Here is a 17838-nt window from a genome sequence, read left to right as displayed (position 1 = left end):
ACAAAAACTTGATCAATACATGTTTTCTTCAGTCAGATAACTGGCAATCATCAACATTACTTACCTTTTCGCACGCTCAAGATCGTCATTGGCTTGTTCTAGCTCTCTTACATATTTATGCAATTGGTCTTTAATTGCCCGAGTCTGACTTAGGTCATCTTCCAATAAAGACACTTGCTTATAATTTTGTGCATACTGGTGTTCAAGTTTTTCCTGAAAATATAGGACATGAGAAATTCAATACCTCTGAAATTAATCTAAGAAGTTTAAATACATTTCTATGCTAATGTCTGAATATAGCTATGAAATCCTTTAGATCTTAAAGAAAAAAATTGCTCTGAAAGAATAAAGACTATACACAATTGTTGGACTCAGCATGAAATATTCATGTTAATAAAAGTTGAACAGAAGAGGAAACAGTTAACTGAAACTCTTAAGACACCAGATAGGAAACTCCACCTCTTCAACAACCCACTGATTTGAGTTGAAATTAGAAGATGTGCAATTTTATCAATCAAAGACTGCAAAAATCCTAAAACAATTTTATCAATCAAAGACTGCAAAAATCCTAAAACAAGAGTGACATGTATTTAGATGTATAATCTAAGTGCTCTGTTCTATAGCAAAGAATCGTGCAACAGAAGAAGACATTTTTCCTTCCCAAACTGTACCTTTAAAGTTTCCACTTCCTGTTTTAATCTTTGGTTGTCTGCTTGTAAATCTCTGTTTCTTTGTTCAGCCTGTACTAGTTGGGCCTCTAACTCTGCTTCCAATTCTCTGCTGCCTTCCTGAAATTCTGAATAGTAGTGAATAGAACTTTTCTTTCAAGGAAGATATTTTTTTATTATTAATACAGATATGAGTCTATTTAGTTGTAAAGTGGAAAAAAAAAATTAGAGGGGACATGGGCACCCACACTGGACCTATTGGCACTTTCATAATGAAGGTACACATCTTTTTCCCGAACTTACAAGGGAATAAAGTCAGTAGTGAGAGGGTGTAATGACCTTGTCACATTCTATTGGCATACTGCATATTTAACTCTAAAGCACATTTTTAAGGCTGCTGGCAAGCCAGGAAAAGGCATAGTTCTTTATGGCAGTATCAACATGTACTGCCAATGTATCCACTTTCCTCTGAAGTATCCATTAGACTTTGGATTCAAATAGCTACAGATCGCTACTTATCAATATATTAGTAAGTACTTCATTTCTCTATAGTACAGGGCTTTATTTTTCTATTAAAGCTGATCAGAACTTTGCACACACACACACACACATACACACAATGTAAAATTAGTTCTTTGGAACAGTCTTTTGCAATTTTTCTAAGAAACTGCCATTATTGAAATTTTGTAGTCAGGTTAAGAGATAATTCTGAACAAATTAAATCCAAGCAGATTTCTTCAAAAGTGGTTGGAGATGAACACACCTTGGATATTTAGTAGAAATCTAGATAAACATGGAGGGAGAGCTTTGTAATGGCTAATCTTCCCAGCTGCCTTTAAAAACAGAGCAAAGTCTCTCACTATCTAAGAATGAGTTTATCAAAATTAGATAGCCTTGGAAGTAAAACCATACTTCAATAAAAGCAGAACTTTTAGAAAAGAATACCCCTAGTAAAATAGACAAATGTCACATGAGTTTGAATTAGCAGTGTTTCTGAAGTGATAAAGGCCCCATTGTTTGAAAGAGAGATTTCATATAGGGCAAGGTCACTTCCAATAGAGGTTTTATTCATGTATCCTAGAGCATTAAGTCTAGTCAATTCAAATATAATGCTATTTTTGAGATATTTGGCTTGGCTTCCATCTGCAAATTTCTGGATCACAGAAAGATCAATTGTTGGTGCGTTCATACATCAGAGTAAAACTCATAAGAACCCAGTATCAGAATTATACCTTTGTTTATATTTTAAAGTCAGCTCTTTCCAGTATGCAGCTTCTTCCTCCGAAGTTGAAAACTCTGGAATTTCTTCACAATCCATAATAAGAATCACCTATATAAAGAGACAAGTTATTTAGTTAATAAAATCCTGAGATATCCTTTTGGTCCCAAGTAAGCTCTCTGTCAATCTTTGAAAGTTATAAGGTAGATCTTTTTCTATTCCTGACCTCACAGGAATAATGTAGTTATACTAATTTACATCTCCAGAAATAATTAACCAGCAAATCCAATGTTTTTTTAATGAAAGCCAGAAGTGTTATTATACGCTTTCTCATACCCAGCCAAATTAAAACTAAAATTCTATGGGTGCATGCATATGAATAGCTGAAAAAAAATTAAATCATAATCACAGTGTCCAAAGAGGGGCATCCATTATTTCCTCAGTTTCAATAATCTGCCTATTATTTTTACAAAAATGTTAACCAGAAATTTCCTTTTACAAGACACATAGTATCAGCTGCAGAGACTTTTAAATTGGTGGTACTATAAGAAGGGGAAGCACCATTACATTCTACTCTGTGCTACAATCTTGAACCAATCACTTTCTATTGCTACTGAAAAAGTAGAACAGGGGGTTCATGTTCAGATATCCCACACAATAATCTCACTTTCAAAAATATTAAATAAACTGCAGCTCATTCTTTTAATTTATTATAATTGTTCCACTGCCCTTCAATCATATTCTCACACCAGTTTGTAAAATAAATCAGTCAAATGATTAGTACATTACTAATTCCCTCCTTCACAGAATTGTGCAAATCTTAAGGCCAGCTAAATGAATACTAGCAGTGAAATTTTTTAAAAAAACAACCCAGATCTTATACTGTATTTGTTTTCCTAAATATTCTTTCTATCCATTTTTAACATAAACAAAAATAAATTAGATTCACCTTAACTTTTTGGAGAAGAATTACAGACTTTGTCAGATCTCAAATCTTTGTGAAAGCTAAAGCTATCAGCTAAAAAAAACCCTAGTGATTTCTGATGGCCATCAGCCATTTCCCCCTCAGACAGAAAGTCTAGCACTTTTCAGTTCTGTGACCCATATTTTTTATTCAAGCAATGAGGGATAAATGCTAGATATTCTGAACAGTGGAAATTTCCAAAATCCCTCTCCCACCAAAACAAGCAAAAAAGAAAAGTTGAAACTGTAATAAAAAGCGGTACATTAGCTTTTGAACTCAGTATAAATAGTCTTCAGATAAACAGTAAAAAAAGTAGTGAATGAACTGTTTGTTTGTTGCCATTTTCCTTCCAGCTATATATGCTGTACATGATCTAAATAAACCAATATAAACTCCCTGAATTAGAATACAAATCTTTCTTTGAGAGGGCAGAGAAATCTTGCAGGTAAAACAGATATCATCAGGGAATGTACTAATTGTTCAATGGAAACTTTGGACTTGACAAATCTTACTTCCCTATTACCTACTATAGTAATATCAGTGCTTCTTAGCAATTTGCATATACTAAAAACAAACTATTGACAGCCCTTCTAAATCGCTACAGTACAGTTCTGCTTTTATCCCTATACAGTACTTGACTTTGCAATTTAAAGAAATAGTACCAAGACAATAACTCCAAGATAATACAATTAAGTAGTGCAACATTAATTTGCCTTCAGTAAAGCATCTAAAAGTGAGTTTGTACATTGTGCTGAATAAAAACAAACAAACCACAACACAGAATCTTATTTGAACCTACCGTAGATAAAGTCATCTGTGATATTTAAATATTTTTAGCTGTGGATTACAGCTAAAATCCAGCAACACTAGACCCTGAAGCCAGGGTAGGTTTGGACTCTCCCCGCAGTGCACAGAGAAGACTCTTCAGGTAAACCAACACGCCTTTTTCTGTGCGCTGCTAAAGAGAGTCCAAGCATGGGATATACCCAAGCTTAAGTCTTGGGTATATCCCAGTCCAGGGGAGCAGAGGTGCAGCAGATCTTCTGAAATACCCTCCTGCCAAAGGCTGCCTCAGCCGAGGCAAACATGTCCAATTTGTAATGTTTGATGAACAGAGACGGAGTAGTCCACATGGCTGCTCAACAGATGTCGTCAATAGATGCCTGCGTAGCACAGACCGTGGAAGTGGCTTGTGCTACGGGTGAAATCTGCAGTAATCCTACCGGGAACCAGCTTGGATTGGCTCTCATGAGCTCGGGCAATGCAGGCCTTCAGCCGACGACTGACTGTCTGGGGCATGACCTCATGATTCATGGAGGACAAATGAAATGCCACAAACAATGATTCAGTTTTCCAGAAGGAAGCAGTTCATCAAATATACATCTGGAGAGCCCTCCAGACATCCAATGTTGGCCAGTGCTGCTCCAAATAGATGTGATGGGTTGGGGCAGAAGTCTGGAAGGATCACCTCCTGGGCCCGGTGGAACCAGGAATTCACTTTAGGCAAAAAAAGAAGGAACCAGTTGGAGGATGGAAAGGACTTGGTGCACCAAGATGATAGCGGTAGCCGAGGTGATAGCGACCAAGAAGGCCGTCTTAAATAGAAGGAACTGGAGCAATGGCTCAAATGAAGAGGAAGTGAGAGCTTGCAGGACCAGGGAGATCCCAGGAAGGGTATTGATGGACAACCTGGAGCGTCAAATTAGCAGCCCCTCCCCAAAACTCCCAGACTGCAGAATGGTAATAGAGAGACCAGAGATGTTGTAGATGAAGAACCATTGACAAAGTCTCCACTTGCCTGCAGAGTGTGTTGGGAGCCAACCCTTTCTTAAACCCTGCCTGCAAGAAGTCCAAATTCCACAGAACCGAAGTTGATTTAGAAGATGCAACTTCCACATATTCAAGGCAGCCAGCAGGTCCCAGTTGGACTGGGAACAAAACTTCCAATAGGCTGTCCAGGTCGTATTGTGGATGCACGTTGTAGGTTGTTGCTGAGATGCCTGGATGCTGAGTATCACGTCATTTGAGAATCTGTAATCCTGGAGCAAACACCCTCAAATGCCAGACTTTCAGATGTAACCAATGTGGGTATGGCTGAAGGAAAACCCCTGCTGAGGGAAATGCAATGGTCTGGAATCTGCCAAGGCCGCGACACTGAGAACTCCACCAGATCTGCATACCAAGATTGCTGGGGTCAATTGGAAGCGACCAGGAGCAACTCCGTCTCTTCCCTGAGCATCTTCCGAATCAACTTCGGTATGAGGGAAAGCAGAGGGAAGCTATAAAGAGATCAGGAGGCTGATGACTGTTGAAGGCATTGATCCCTCTCCTTCTTGTATCAGAAACGTGAAGAAAAATCTTGGGAGTTGTGCATTGTGCAGAGTCGCAAACAAATCTACCACCAGCCGGCTGAATATCCTAGCCAGAATCTCAAACAGGCCTGGATGCAGCCATCATGGAGCTACTCAGTCAGTCTGCCTGCACATTCAAGATGTGTTCTGCTCATATGTCATGTGTTATTTGGCCCACAGACCGAGTCTCTCCGCTTCCTTCATGGAGACGCTTGAAACGCGTGCCTCCTAATGGTTGATACGGAACCGCATTGCCACATTGTCTGTTAGGACCAAGACATGAACGTCTCTCACCATCGACTTGAAATGTTGAAGGGTCAGGACCATTGCCTTCAGTTCCAACAGGTTGATATTGGAATTGATCAAGTCCAATGGTCACCAGAATCCATGGGCCACCTGGGATTGGGCAAAAGCCTCCCCAGTCGAACAGACTGTCATCTGTGGTTAGAGTCACCCAGGTGAGCTCCTTGAAAAGACAGCCCTTCTTAGAGGCCAGTAGAATTGTTGGTCCATGCTCACTGAAAGGGAAACAGGCTCCACTGTAAAGTCTCACCCATGGGACCACATCTATGCATGAGATGAACATCCCTAGCAGCTTGGAGAGCAAAGCTAGGGACACACCCATTCCACCAAAGAAACAATGCTGGCACAGCGGTCTGGTGACAGGAAAACCTCTCAAATCTCAGTATTGATAACCGTCTCGAAATGTAGAAGCAAGATGGTGGGCATGAGGTGACTCTTCAGAAAATTTACCAAGAAGCTGTGAGCTTGTAACATCTGAATTGTAAACAGCAGGTCGTCGCAAGCACACTGGGGCGATGGTGCCTGAATAATTATATCATCCAAACAGCATTGGAGGTGGACATGCCCTGCGGTACGTTGTCACCACATCCAGGAGCTTGGTGAAGATTCTGGTTGCTGATAACAGACCAAACGGCAGGGCTCAATATTGGAAGTGAGACACCATGAAACAGAACCTCGGGAACTGTCTGTGTGGCAGGCATACCAATATGTGGAGGTAGGCCTCCTTGAGATCTATTGATGTGAGCAAGCTCCCTGCTTTATGCATCCTAATATGGATCTGAGGGATTGCATCTTGAAACGCTTTTACATTACATGTACGTCAAGCTGCTTCAGGTTGAGTATGGCTCTCCACCCTCTTGGGAATGAGGAAAAGGATGGGATAGAATCCCAGTGTTTCCTCTCTTAAGGGCACCTTCTCTATGGCTGAAATATCTAGAAGATGGTGGATCTCTGCCATCAAAGCCCCTTTGGTGGCATTGGTTAGAACCAGGCACCGAATGAATTGGCTGGGGGGGGGAGGGATGATCAGCTGGTAAATTCTATCATGAGGCCTAAGTGGATCCCTGGATATTAATTCCCACTGGACAACAAAATGTGGTAGATGGCCGCCAATGGCAGATGCCTCCCTGGAGTCACTTGAACCGCCAGAAATCCCTAGACCCAGATCCCCAGTATGGCCGTCTCGACTAAGAAGCCTGACTGCCCCTGTCCCTGTTAGTGGTTCTGTCTTGTGGCCTGTCTGCCCCTGAAAATATGACCTTTGAAACTGAGGGCACCAAAGGAAGTCTCAGCCTGAAAAGGAGGATGACAACAGTCTGCCCATCGATGAACACAGGACAACACCTTCCTCTTGTCCCTGTCTTCTACAAGAATGGAGTTTGGATTCCCCAAACAATCTCTCTCACATAAAGGGAGCAGCAGCCAGGCACCACTCAGATTGCATATCCACCTGCTAGTGATCAAGCCAAAGTAGGCAGTGAGATATGACACTAGCAGTCATCTCCCTGAATGAAAATTTGCCAGAATTATGCATTGCATCTGCTGAAAACTCAGCCGCAGCCAACAATTTGTTTAAAGCCTGTCTTAGATAGGAATCTTCCAGGCCCAAACGAGACTGCATCTTCCTAAGCCACATGATAGGTGTTCTATTAAAGAACACTGCAGCTGTAGCTACCCTGACAGACCAACTGGCCGCTTGATGGGACTTACACAGCATTTTATCAGCCTTATTGTCATCCGGCTTAAGGACTTCCGACCCATCAGAGAGGAATACTGGAAAGGATACCAGACTGCTACAGGGGGATTGACAGATGGAAGTTGCAACATTTCTTGCACCTCTGGTCCAAAAACGTAGAATTTGTGTTCGGCTGAAGTAGGATCTGGAGCAGCAGATGGATGATCCCAGTACCTTTTGATAGCACTGCTGAACAGCTGAAATGATGGATTGACGTCAGATTCTCTCTCAGGTTCAGAGAACAAACCTGCAGTTGGATCAATAGTGAGTTTAGCTTTGTGGATAAGTGCTTCAAAAAGAGCTAGTTTAAAGAGGCCTGTAACTACCAGCTGGTCAGGGATCAGACCTTTGTAATCAGACAAGTCCTCGTCCAGAATGCTTCCCTCACTCTCAAGAGAAGTTTTACTCACCCCAGGGGAGTGGTGTGAGTAGGCTTCAACCTTATTGTTATAAGCCACCCTGTGTCCCATTGAGATTGGGCGGCATAGAATTTAAATTAATAAAATAAAATAAAATTATTGGACCAAACTTCCTGCAATCGGACAGGATTGGCTTGGCAAGGCTGCCCTTGCTGCATGCTTACCTCTATCCTTTGGTGTTGGCAATCATATCCTGCACCTCCACTACAAGTCATTGCCAACTATCTTCTGTAGGACGGGGCCCTGCCATCACAGAGGTGAATGTCTCTGAGGGAGGCATCAATGGGTCCAGGGCCAAACTGACTGGTTCTCCAGCCATTTGGGAATCTGCTTTTGCCACACCTTGGGTGGTCATGGACATATCTGGTGACTAGTCCATACTGGACACTGTTCTTATAGAGGTAGAAAGATAGAGATAGAGAGGTCAAGAGGGCCTGAGGTCAAGAGGGCCTGAGGAGCCACTTGGGGTGGAAGAGAAGGCAGATGCTGGGGACACTGCAGAAAAATTGGGGTCAGATGTTGGGATGCATGTAACAAAGGCACCTCTACCTGCTTCTGGGCCTTGGCAAGTTGCTTTCCTAAGGCCCTGAGCCTCCTCTCAGCATTTTTTAATGCCTTGTCTTTGAGGCCTTGTCCTTCGCAGCCCTATCTTTAGAGGTCTGGCTTTGGGTTGTGGCTTTTTTATGGCCAGAAGACTTCCCAGACATGGTGAAAGGCCAACAAGCCCTGGAACACCCACTTAAGTAGAATCACAACCCATCCCTAGTGCTGAAGGAGTAATATCCACAGACAGGGACTCCTATACTGTACCTGGGCAAGGAGATTGTCAACTCTGTCCCACAGATCCCCAGGAACAGCACTCCCCTCAAGAACTAGGAAATAACAGTGGTAAGCGATAGTAACAAGCAATGCTCTGTGAAATTGCAGCTAGAGATCAGCTTCTATAGAGAAAGCAACTATGAAGAGACTTTTAAGGCAGAAAAATGGCAACAAAATGGCACCCAACAGCTACACAACTGTAATGGCCTCTCAAAACTGCCAGTTACTAATTGTGCGAGAAAACTACCAGAACGACCAAACAAAATGGCCTCCATGACAAAATCTGCCTAACAGGCAGATCGCAGCAAGCACAAAACAAAATGGCCGTTGCTGCAACTAAAATGGCTGCCGCGTTATAGAGGCAGAAACAAGCCTCCCCGGCACTCCTTGCAGCTTACCTGTTCCAGCCGGAGCACAGAGCCTTTAATACGACTGCTCAATCTTCCAGCAAAAAAACAGAGAAGACTTGCCTATGTCTACAGCTGCTGCACTTCGAGTGTAGCCCCATGAGGCTCGCCTGCGTACCAGCTAACCTGCACACACATAAGTGATCTTTTGCATTCTGAAAGAGTCCAAGCATGAGAATTTCAATCGCTTTCCTTTATTTATAAAAATGGTAGCTGAGCTAAAATATTGTGTCTCTCTTATACCGACTGAGTTAGAAAAACTGCATCATCACAGCCATTGGAGTAGAGAGAAATTCAATCAATTAACTAAGTCCCCATGACAACTGATGAAGTTAACCCATGCTTAGATTCTCCTTAGCAGCGCACAGGAGAATAATCACTATCTTGATATAACTGAAGAGATTCATTCTTCATAATCAGGGTGTAAAACAACAGTGGGTGTTCGTTAAAAAAAATGCTAATCTTGCAGAACCTAGAAGACATACCAAAATAATGGTCTGACCATGACAAAGGCAGAACATCTAAGCCCTTTAGTCTCAAGATCATTACTCAGTTGCTCCAAGAGAAATATCATGTCAGATGCGTGCCCCCACTTGTGAGTTGGACCCTGAACTACTTGATTCAGGTCCATGGCTGTCATGGTGGCCATGAACTCCTGTGTTAACCCTGAGGACCCGCCGAGTGACAGTAGATTGAAGTCCCCCAGGGACAATAAGTCTGGGGAACTCCACCGCCAACCCGGCCACCTCCTCAAGCAGCACAGGCAGGGCTGTTGACACACGGCTGGGAGACTGGTATGTGAGCAACAAGCCTACATGAACCCCTAGGTCCAACTTCACCAAGAGGGACTCACAACCTGCAATCTTGGGAGCAATGAGTCTACGTAGGCAAACAGTCTCCTTGGCTATAATAGCCACTCCTCCCCCACTTCCCTGGGGTCGCGGCTGATGCCATACCTGAAACACGGCTGGGCAAATTTCAGAGAGAAGAACTCCTCCCTCTGGGTCCAACTAGGTTTCAGTCACACATATCAGGTCAGCCTCCTCAACCAGGATCAAATCCCGGAGGAGGAGAGCTTTATTTACCACGGACCTAGCATTGAGAAGCAGCAGCTTGAGCCCAGAGCCCAAAAAACACTTGACACCAGTACCCCGGGTTGAGTTCATGTAAGCATATATGTATTATTAAGAATATTAGAAAATATAGAAGATGGTTCAAATTCATTAATCAGTCAGTCAAGTCAGCAGAGTAGTATCAAAGTTCTAAAAAGAAAAGGTGGATTCTAGAGATATTTAATGTTAAGTGGGGAGTGTCTAAGTCTTGGATTTTCTGGTTCTATCCCCCAGGTTCTTTTTTAGGGCTCTCAATCGTCCTCACTGTCTCAGTTATTTCAACTACCATCTTCGGCTCCTTCAATTTCACAGCACCCCCCCCCCCCAGATTCTCGCTGTTCACCTTAGCCGCCTTCCCGTTTCTCCGTTGTTGTTGTTGTTGTTGTTGTTGTTGTTGTATGGCATTTCTAGCTTTCGAGCCCCTCAGTGGCATCACATAGTCTCCCCACAGATTCCATGTAGCCTCGGTAGGGTCAGTCAGCCACATCAGCATTTTCCACGGCTGCTTCCTTCTCCTCCTTGTCAACCTTGGCCGGTCTGCATAGGCCTGCCACCCGGTAAAACCCTCCAGCACCGGACGCTCCCACCATATGGCTTCCCAGCGTCTTGGGTCCATTCAGTGGGCCAGGGCTATTTTGGTTTTGATCTCTCCCTCTCTCGCCTCTTATCACTCGCCTCTCACCTCTCAGCTCTTACGGTCTGCTTGTTCCTCTCTCAGTCTCCCAGCAGCGTCTCTGGGCGGCATGACTCAGCAATTAGGTAGCGGGCACCATTTCCGTATCTCCACATCCCAGCTGATAAGATCTTAGTGTGTCCGCAGCTGAAGCAGCTCTCACCGCCACGGAGAACTGTCAAAACGGGGTTTTTTGGAGGCAGGGACAATTTGCCTCACTGAATAACTAGGATAAACTCACTGACTTGAATGAACAGTGTCCTATATTTGCGATATTGAACCGTAGTCCAGTGGAGCTGCAGCTTCTACCCTCCTCCCTGCTACCCCACTGTTCTGTCGGGCTCTCTGGTACACTCCTCCCAAAAATTCACAGGTACAAATTTCAGACACACACACATTTGAAAATGCAAAAGAATGTTCTTTATAATGAAAATTTACTTAAACTAAGCCCTCTTTTGGTATAGCAAAGAGCACTGGTCTCCAAACAAACTGGTAATTTGTACAAGTCCCTTATCAGTTCTGTGATACTTAGCTTGCAGCTGTGAGGCAATTCACAGTCCTTCTTTCACAAAGTGAAACACACTTTGCTCTGGTTTAGTTTCAAAGCGGGGAAAAATCAGCACACAAAAGGTCAAAGTCAGTAAAGCAGTCATGAAACACAACGATCAGATAATCCTCCACAATGGCCAAACCCACAGACTGCTATTTATAGCAGCCTCACTAATTACCACAGCCCCACCCAACCACAGGTGGCCTCATTTTCTTTGATAATAATATCTCAGTTGTTGTTACCTATGCATCACTCTCCTCATGCGTGGCTGTATCATTAACTCTTGTTCTGAATCCAAGGAGGAGCTAGATAATTGATCTCCTTCTGAGCTGTCTGCCACACTCTCCTCCTCCCTGTCACTCATGTCTTCTTGGTCAGAGGAGCCTTCATCAGCAGATTCCACCAGGGGCAAAACAGGCCTGCAGCATGTGGATGTCTCCCCCACATCCACAGTCCTTGGTGCAGGAGCTGGGCCAGAGCTAACCACAACACCCACCAGAACCAGAATTTTAGTTCCCCAAGCTGTCCGTATGGACCAGATTAATAACTGTCAAGACAATCTGATTATATTACAGTTCTGTTGTTTCCCTATTTAACAAAATGGTAATGCATAATATAATTAATTTAAAAAACACTGTCTCCATTTACAAATGTAATGATGATTGTATTCAAGTTTCCATAGATGTTAAATAATACTAGCAAAACAGATTTTCTGTGAATGATGCAAGATTAATGCATGTGACCTCAGATCTGTCTCTCTTGTGTAAACATCAGAATGAGCCAGGCACTCTTCCCGGCCTGCTCTAATTATTTCCAAGCAGCAAGTTAAAGGAATGACCTCTGACATTTTTAAAGTATATGTTACAAAATCCTGCACTTTTTTAAATGTACAGGATCCTGAAATTGCTGCCATAAACTACTACACAAACCAAACATATTCACACAGACTTTAAGAAACAAAAAGCAACCAGTGGGTTGGCAATAAAAAGTAGATAAACTCATTTAATGACTGAAGAAAGCTAGAATATGAGTATGCTAAATAAAACAGAAGTGAAGGTTGTTTTTTTTAATGAAAGCCATTTTTCTTTAAAATCACTACAATACAGTAATGCTAACTCAGTCTGTATAGGAGATATGTGTTTAGAATTTTCCTCCAGAAAGATACTGAGTTTTTTCAATGGACACTTTTGCTTGGAATCAGTTCAAAGCAGAAGCACCTATACAGCCTGGTAAAAGGTGTTAAAGCAGCATGTAAAATCTGATGTTAACACTGAAATATCAATATTTTTCAATCCATTATTTTATTTTATTATTATTATTTATTAGATTTTTATGGGCATATCGTTGATCCATCTTAAGGTGGATAATTAGAACACAGATTTTGAATACTATAGTCACAAGAGTAACAGATATCACTCCCTATTTACCACTATTTTCAAAATAGTTAGCTTTCTTCCTATGAAATCTATAGAACACATTCAACATGTTTATAGGGTCACAAAAGGTATACTCTTCAACCATAAAAGACTTCCACTAAATTTATTTAGGAAACTCAGGCTTTCATTTTTAAAAAGTAACAACTTTTCTTCCACATGGAAGAATCCAAGTGACAGAAGTAATATATTTGTGACATGTTAAAGATTAATTAATTATTAATTAAAATTCTCAAGTGAGGAATATTTTTTCTGGATATTGTAGAAATTACTTTGTAGTTTTTCAAAGTGTTGCTAAGTGCATCTCAACAAAGAGCAAGATATTTGAGGCAAAGTGAATGTTAATGTTAATTTAGTTTGCCTGATATCTATTTTGCATCATAAGCATTTTCATAATCACCTTCCATCAACTCAGTATCGAACAATATTGTACCTGCCACTTCTTCCTCCTAAGCAATTGGAAATTGTTTCAGTGACTCAGGGGAATGTAAGTCTTCTGACATCAGCAGTATATTTGTGTATCGTAGCAACCATCTGACAAGCAAAACACTTTTCATTTTCACAACATGACAGAATATTGTTATGAGGATTCTAAATATCAACAAGTTGGTCTTAGAAAGCAATGGCATCAGAAGCAATGGTACTTTAGATTTAGTGTCCACACAAACTGCAAAATGACACCAAAATGATACCATGTATGCAATGATATTATCAAAAAAATGCCACTATAATATATTGTCCAACATCTGATACAAGTATATGAATAGCATTTGCACACTATCTTCAAGTGCATTTCTTCGTCTGCCCCTTGTGCCCACTGCAGATACTCATGAAAAAATACAGACCTATTCTAATTTACATGCCATTTGTTTTCCCTTTTACTTGGGAGAGGGATATAAAGAGATTGGAAGATATAAGTAAGAACGATGAAAATTGTATGTTTTGAATTCAATCAAATGTGAACAAACAGCCATGTTTGTTATTCTCTGACCCAATCATATATAATGAACAATGAAAGTGAAATCTGTCTTTCAGAGCAAAAGATGGAAATGCTGTGAGGAACAAAACCTAGATCTCTAGCCCTTCAGATTTAAAACAAAGTTATAGCTCTGGTATCTGTTACAAAGACCAAACTATGTCAACAAATGAAGGTATTTTTATTGTGTTTGAGTCTAAAAATACAAAGTCAAAATTTAAAACAGCAATTAAAAAAGCACAAATGATATGACATGCTTTTTGTAATCATGTCATCTTAACTGTTTAAAAAGGGCTTCTTTTTGACAAAACTAACATATTACTCATAGGAAACCACATTCAAAATTAGTCATGCAAGCAGGCTTTACTACCGGAAGGAATGTTAGGCGCCTAAGATTTGATACGCATAGATAGATGAGAGTTACTACACAGGATGTAAAATAAAGCAGCTGATAACCCATCTGAACAGGTTCAAAAACTGAAATTAGCCATGTCCAGGGAGGAAAACATCAGAAGCAACACTTACTGGCCACAATGACTTTACAAAACAGACCATAAAGCACCAGAGGTGCTAAATATAGAAATTGTTTTAACAAGATGAATGGGAAAAGTGTGGTTTGAGCACCTGTAACCAGGAGGCTACTTCATAAACCAACTGCAGACATCCGGTTGGTATCCGTGGAAAGCAGAATGCTGGTTTGCGTGGACTAGTTCCAATATGAATAGAATAGAATAGAATAATTTTATTGGCCAAGTGTGATTGGACACACAAGGAATTTGTATTTGGTGCATATGCTCTCAGTGTACATAAAAGAAAATATAGATTTGCCAAGAATCATGAGGTACAACATTTAATGATTGTCATAGGGGTCAAATAAGCAATCAGGAAGCAATCAATATTAATAAAAATCTTAAGGATACAAGCAACAAGTTACAGTCACAGTCATAAGTGGGAAGAAATGGGTGATTATTTAATATATTTTAAAATATATATTATTATTTTTAGACCCAAGGAGAAACAACAGACGAATTGAATAGAAACCCCCATAACCCGCAACCAACACAGGACAGGTGGGTTTAAGGGACTGTCTGGAGAGCACGCCGACACCAACAGAGAGGTAGCAGGATGCCTCGCCCCAGCGGTAGATAAAGCAGCATTGGAGAAACCGTGAATCAGGGAAACGACCATAACCGGCTTAAGGACTAATGTGTGTGTGTGGGGGGGGGGAAGGAAACAGACCTGGGCCCTGAGGCGAGTCACTGGGGCAACGGCCGGAAATCTTCAGCATTAACAAGAGACTCTGAGGGCGGATTATGCAGCTCCTGAGGAAGGGCAGATCCGGAGAAGACGCCGAAAAGTGTCCCCTCACCGGGAGGCGCAGGCCGAAAGGCTGGGGAAGCCGAAAGAGCCCGGAGACAGCGACCCTCTTCTCCGAAAAGACCTACAATCCCTTTCCCTCAGCCGCCCAAACGACCACAGGGGGGGGGGGGTGGGACGGAGGGAGAAGAAGAGTACTGTAACGCGTCTTCCTCACTCTTTCGGGGTGGGGGGGTGGGAAATCCTGGCCCTCCCCGCCGCTCCTTTACGCGCTGAGTGACACGCGCAGCGCCCAGCCAGTCGCCGCCTCTCAACAGCTCCCGCTCCGGCTAATAGGAAAAAAGAGCCGACTGGCGAAATCTGCCCCGTTGTCAGTTGGCAGCCAATCGGCGTGAAGGAGTTGAAGCGGCCGAACTCGTGGTTTTGCGGTGGGGGGAGGGAGTCACTTGGTTCTTAGTGCCTTAGCCTGCCTCGCGCTAGGAAAGCAGCGTGCGCGTGCGTTGAGAGGCGCTGTGCCCCCTCCTCCCCCTCCCCTCCCCCGGCTTTATTCCTCGCGCTCTTCCTTACCCGTCCAGTGTGTTCTGTCACGGCTACTGCTACTGCTATTGCTGCTGCTCCCGCCGCCAACGTAGCCGCATCGCCTTACTCGCTGACACAGCTCCGAACCCTGCCTCATCCGGGCATTCACCGGCAAAAAAAAAAAACCCCATAAAAAAACACTACGTCACAGAGAGGGCGAAGCCACGACGGAGACGAGAACAGCCCTTTTGAAAGGCGGGGCGGCGTACTTGAGTGACACCCACCGTGTGATGTTCGCGCAGCTGTTTTGCCTCTCGCGAGATGTTTTTTTTAGTGGTTTGTTTTGGGAGATGCTTATTCGGCGGTGAGCTGGTTGGGGAGACGCGAAGTATGAATTGACGGGCTTTTATTCTGAATTAAGTGTGCAAAATGTGGTTCCACGTTGTGCTTCCTCTGGATGTAGAGTTTTTGATACAGGTTTTGTCATGAGAAAAGTTATGGAGGTAATGGACATGTTAGTTTAGCAATAACACTTAGAGTTATATGCTGCGTTACTGCCCTCTCTAAGCAGTTTATAGTCAGCAAATTGTCCCCTAACCAATCTGGGTCCTCATTAAATCGACCCAGAAGGATGGAAGGCTGAGTCAACCTTTCAGCTAGTAAGACGTTTGTAAAGAAAGCCAGATTTGGTGTTTCCTCCAGTGACTTTAAGTATGAGGACTGATCATGAGTCACTTTTTTCAATGCTGTTTCAGTGTTTTGAATGGCTGCTCAATGGATGATTGTAAATTTAGGATTACAGGTAGTTCTCGATTTACAACAGTTCATTTAGTGACCGTTTGAAGCAGAGGTGGGTTCCTGCTGTTCAGACCAGTTCTATAGAACCAGTAGCGGGAATTTCCCCCGCTAACCGAACAAGCAGTGACCCAGGCCTGCCATGCCACTGAACCGCCTATGGCAGGGGTAGGCAAAGTTGGCTCTTCTATGACATGTGGACTTCAATTCCCAGAATTCCTGAGCTAGCATGATTGGCCCAGGAATTTTGGGAGTTGAAGTCCACAACTCATAGAAGAGCCAATTTTGCCTACCCCTGGCCTATGGCACCACCCTCTTGGTGTTTTTGCTTCTGCCCACACACAGAAGCTGTTTTTTGACAACCTGACAAGCAACGACAATGGGGAAGCCAGGTTCACTTAACAACCTTGCTATTAACTTCAGTGGTTCACTTAACAAATGTGGCAAGTCGTAAAATGGGGCAAATATCACAAACATCTACATAAATTGTGATCATAGGCTGAGGACTACCTGTAGTTGTATCAGGTTTTTAGTGATGTCATCTAGATATGTTTAAAAATTCTTAAGCTTGGTCATTGGCTGTTTTTCAGATACGTGTAACAACATTTATATTTGAAACGTAACAATATTTATATTTATATATTCCTGCAATTAATAGTTGGTGCTTTTATTGTGTAATAAATAACACGGCAAAGCATGCATAGCTATAAAACTCTGGTCTCTGGTTTTTCAAAAGAGCATTGACCCCTTAAAGTGTCACGTTATTCTGAATTGGCTATATGGGCTAGAGGTCAAAGATAATGCTTTCCCATGTAGGTTAGGTTTGAGAATTCTCTCTAAAGTGAAAAGAGTCTACATCATCAGTGGAGAGCAGTGAATAGGAGCAATAGAGAGCAAAAAATGGAGGTGGATCAAGCTTGTTTGTGTGGGAGAGCTGATTTGTTCACAGGAAGTGAAGACCGGAAGGAGTACAGGAAACAGACTAAGAAGTCGGTATTTTGTAAGTGTGCCTATCTCCAGAGTTCTTGAATGCAGCAAAGTATTCCCGAGAGTGAAATAAAATGCTATGCTATGCATATCAAAAATGAAACAGATCAAAAAAAGGGCATTTGTTGAAATGGCTGACAAGCTGGATTTGGTGCTTATGCTAATTCAGTTATTTATGGGGGGAGGGTATTAGGGATATTTGTCATTTTACCACAGTCTTCCACAGAATAAGGTTCAGGCCACCTGAAGTGATTGATGGACCCAATGGGTTTCCAAAGAGACCTTGAGATTTTCCCCAAGGATTTCATGGATGTTCAGCCAAACCTAGTAGTCATCTGGAATGGATAGGTGACTTAGCAAGAGTGGGATGAATTGGCTAAATTTGGGAAGAATAAAGAGGATACTTTTGAATGCAATAACTACTAACTTTTCTTCCATTATCATTGTTCCTAACATTACTAGATTCATAGTTTTGTTTTATTTTTATTGCACAAATGTGGTTCCTGTTTGACAATTGCAACATTTTCCTCTTTAGCCTTTCTTTATTGGCACGTAATCCTACTCTATGCTGTAATCCTTTCACTGTACTTT

The 17838-nt window shown here is 42.3% G+C and overlaps 1 protein-coding gene across 1 annotated transcript in view; it reads right to left on the bottom strand.

Moving 5' to 3' along the window:
* The window catches only part of NDEL1 (nudE neurodevelopment protein 1 like 1), a 30504-nt gene extending 14854 nt beyond the window's left edge, over positions 1-15650 (bottom strand). Inside the window, 4 exon segments of the mRNA XM_070736753.1 lie at positions 20-213; positions 672-816; positions 1901-1998; positions 15514-15650. Coding sequence (XP_070592854.1) covers positions 20-213; positions 672-816; positions 1901-1986 — 425 coding nt within the window. The 5' untranslated portion in view covers positions 1987-1998; positions 15514-15650.
* Between the last annotated feature and the right edge of the window lie 2188 nt (positions 15651-17838).

The sequence above is a fragment of the Erythrolamprus reginae genome, chromosome 2 (assembly GCF_031021105.1).
Source record: "Erythrolamprus reginae isolate rEryReg1 chromosome 2, rEryReg1.hap1, whole genome shotgun sequence".
NCBI lineage: Eukaryota > Metazoa > Chordata > Lepidosauria > Squamata > Dipsadidae > Erythrolamprus > Erythrolamprus reginae.
The sequence above is the reverse complement of the archived record's forward strand: the minus strand, read 5'-3'. Positions and strand labels throughout refer to the sequence as shown.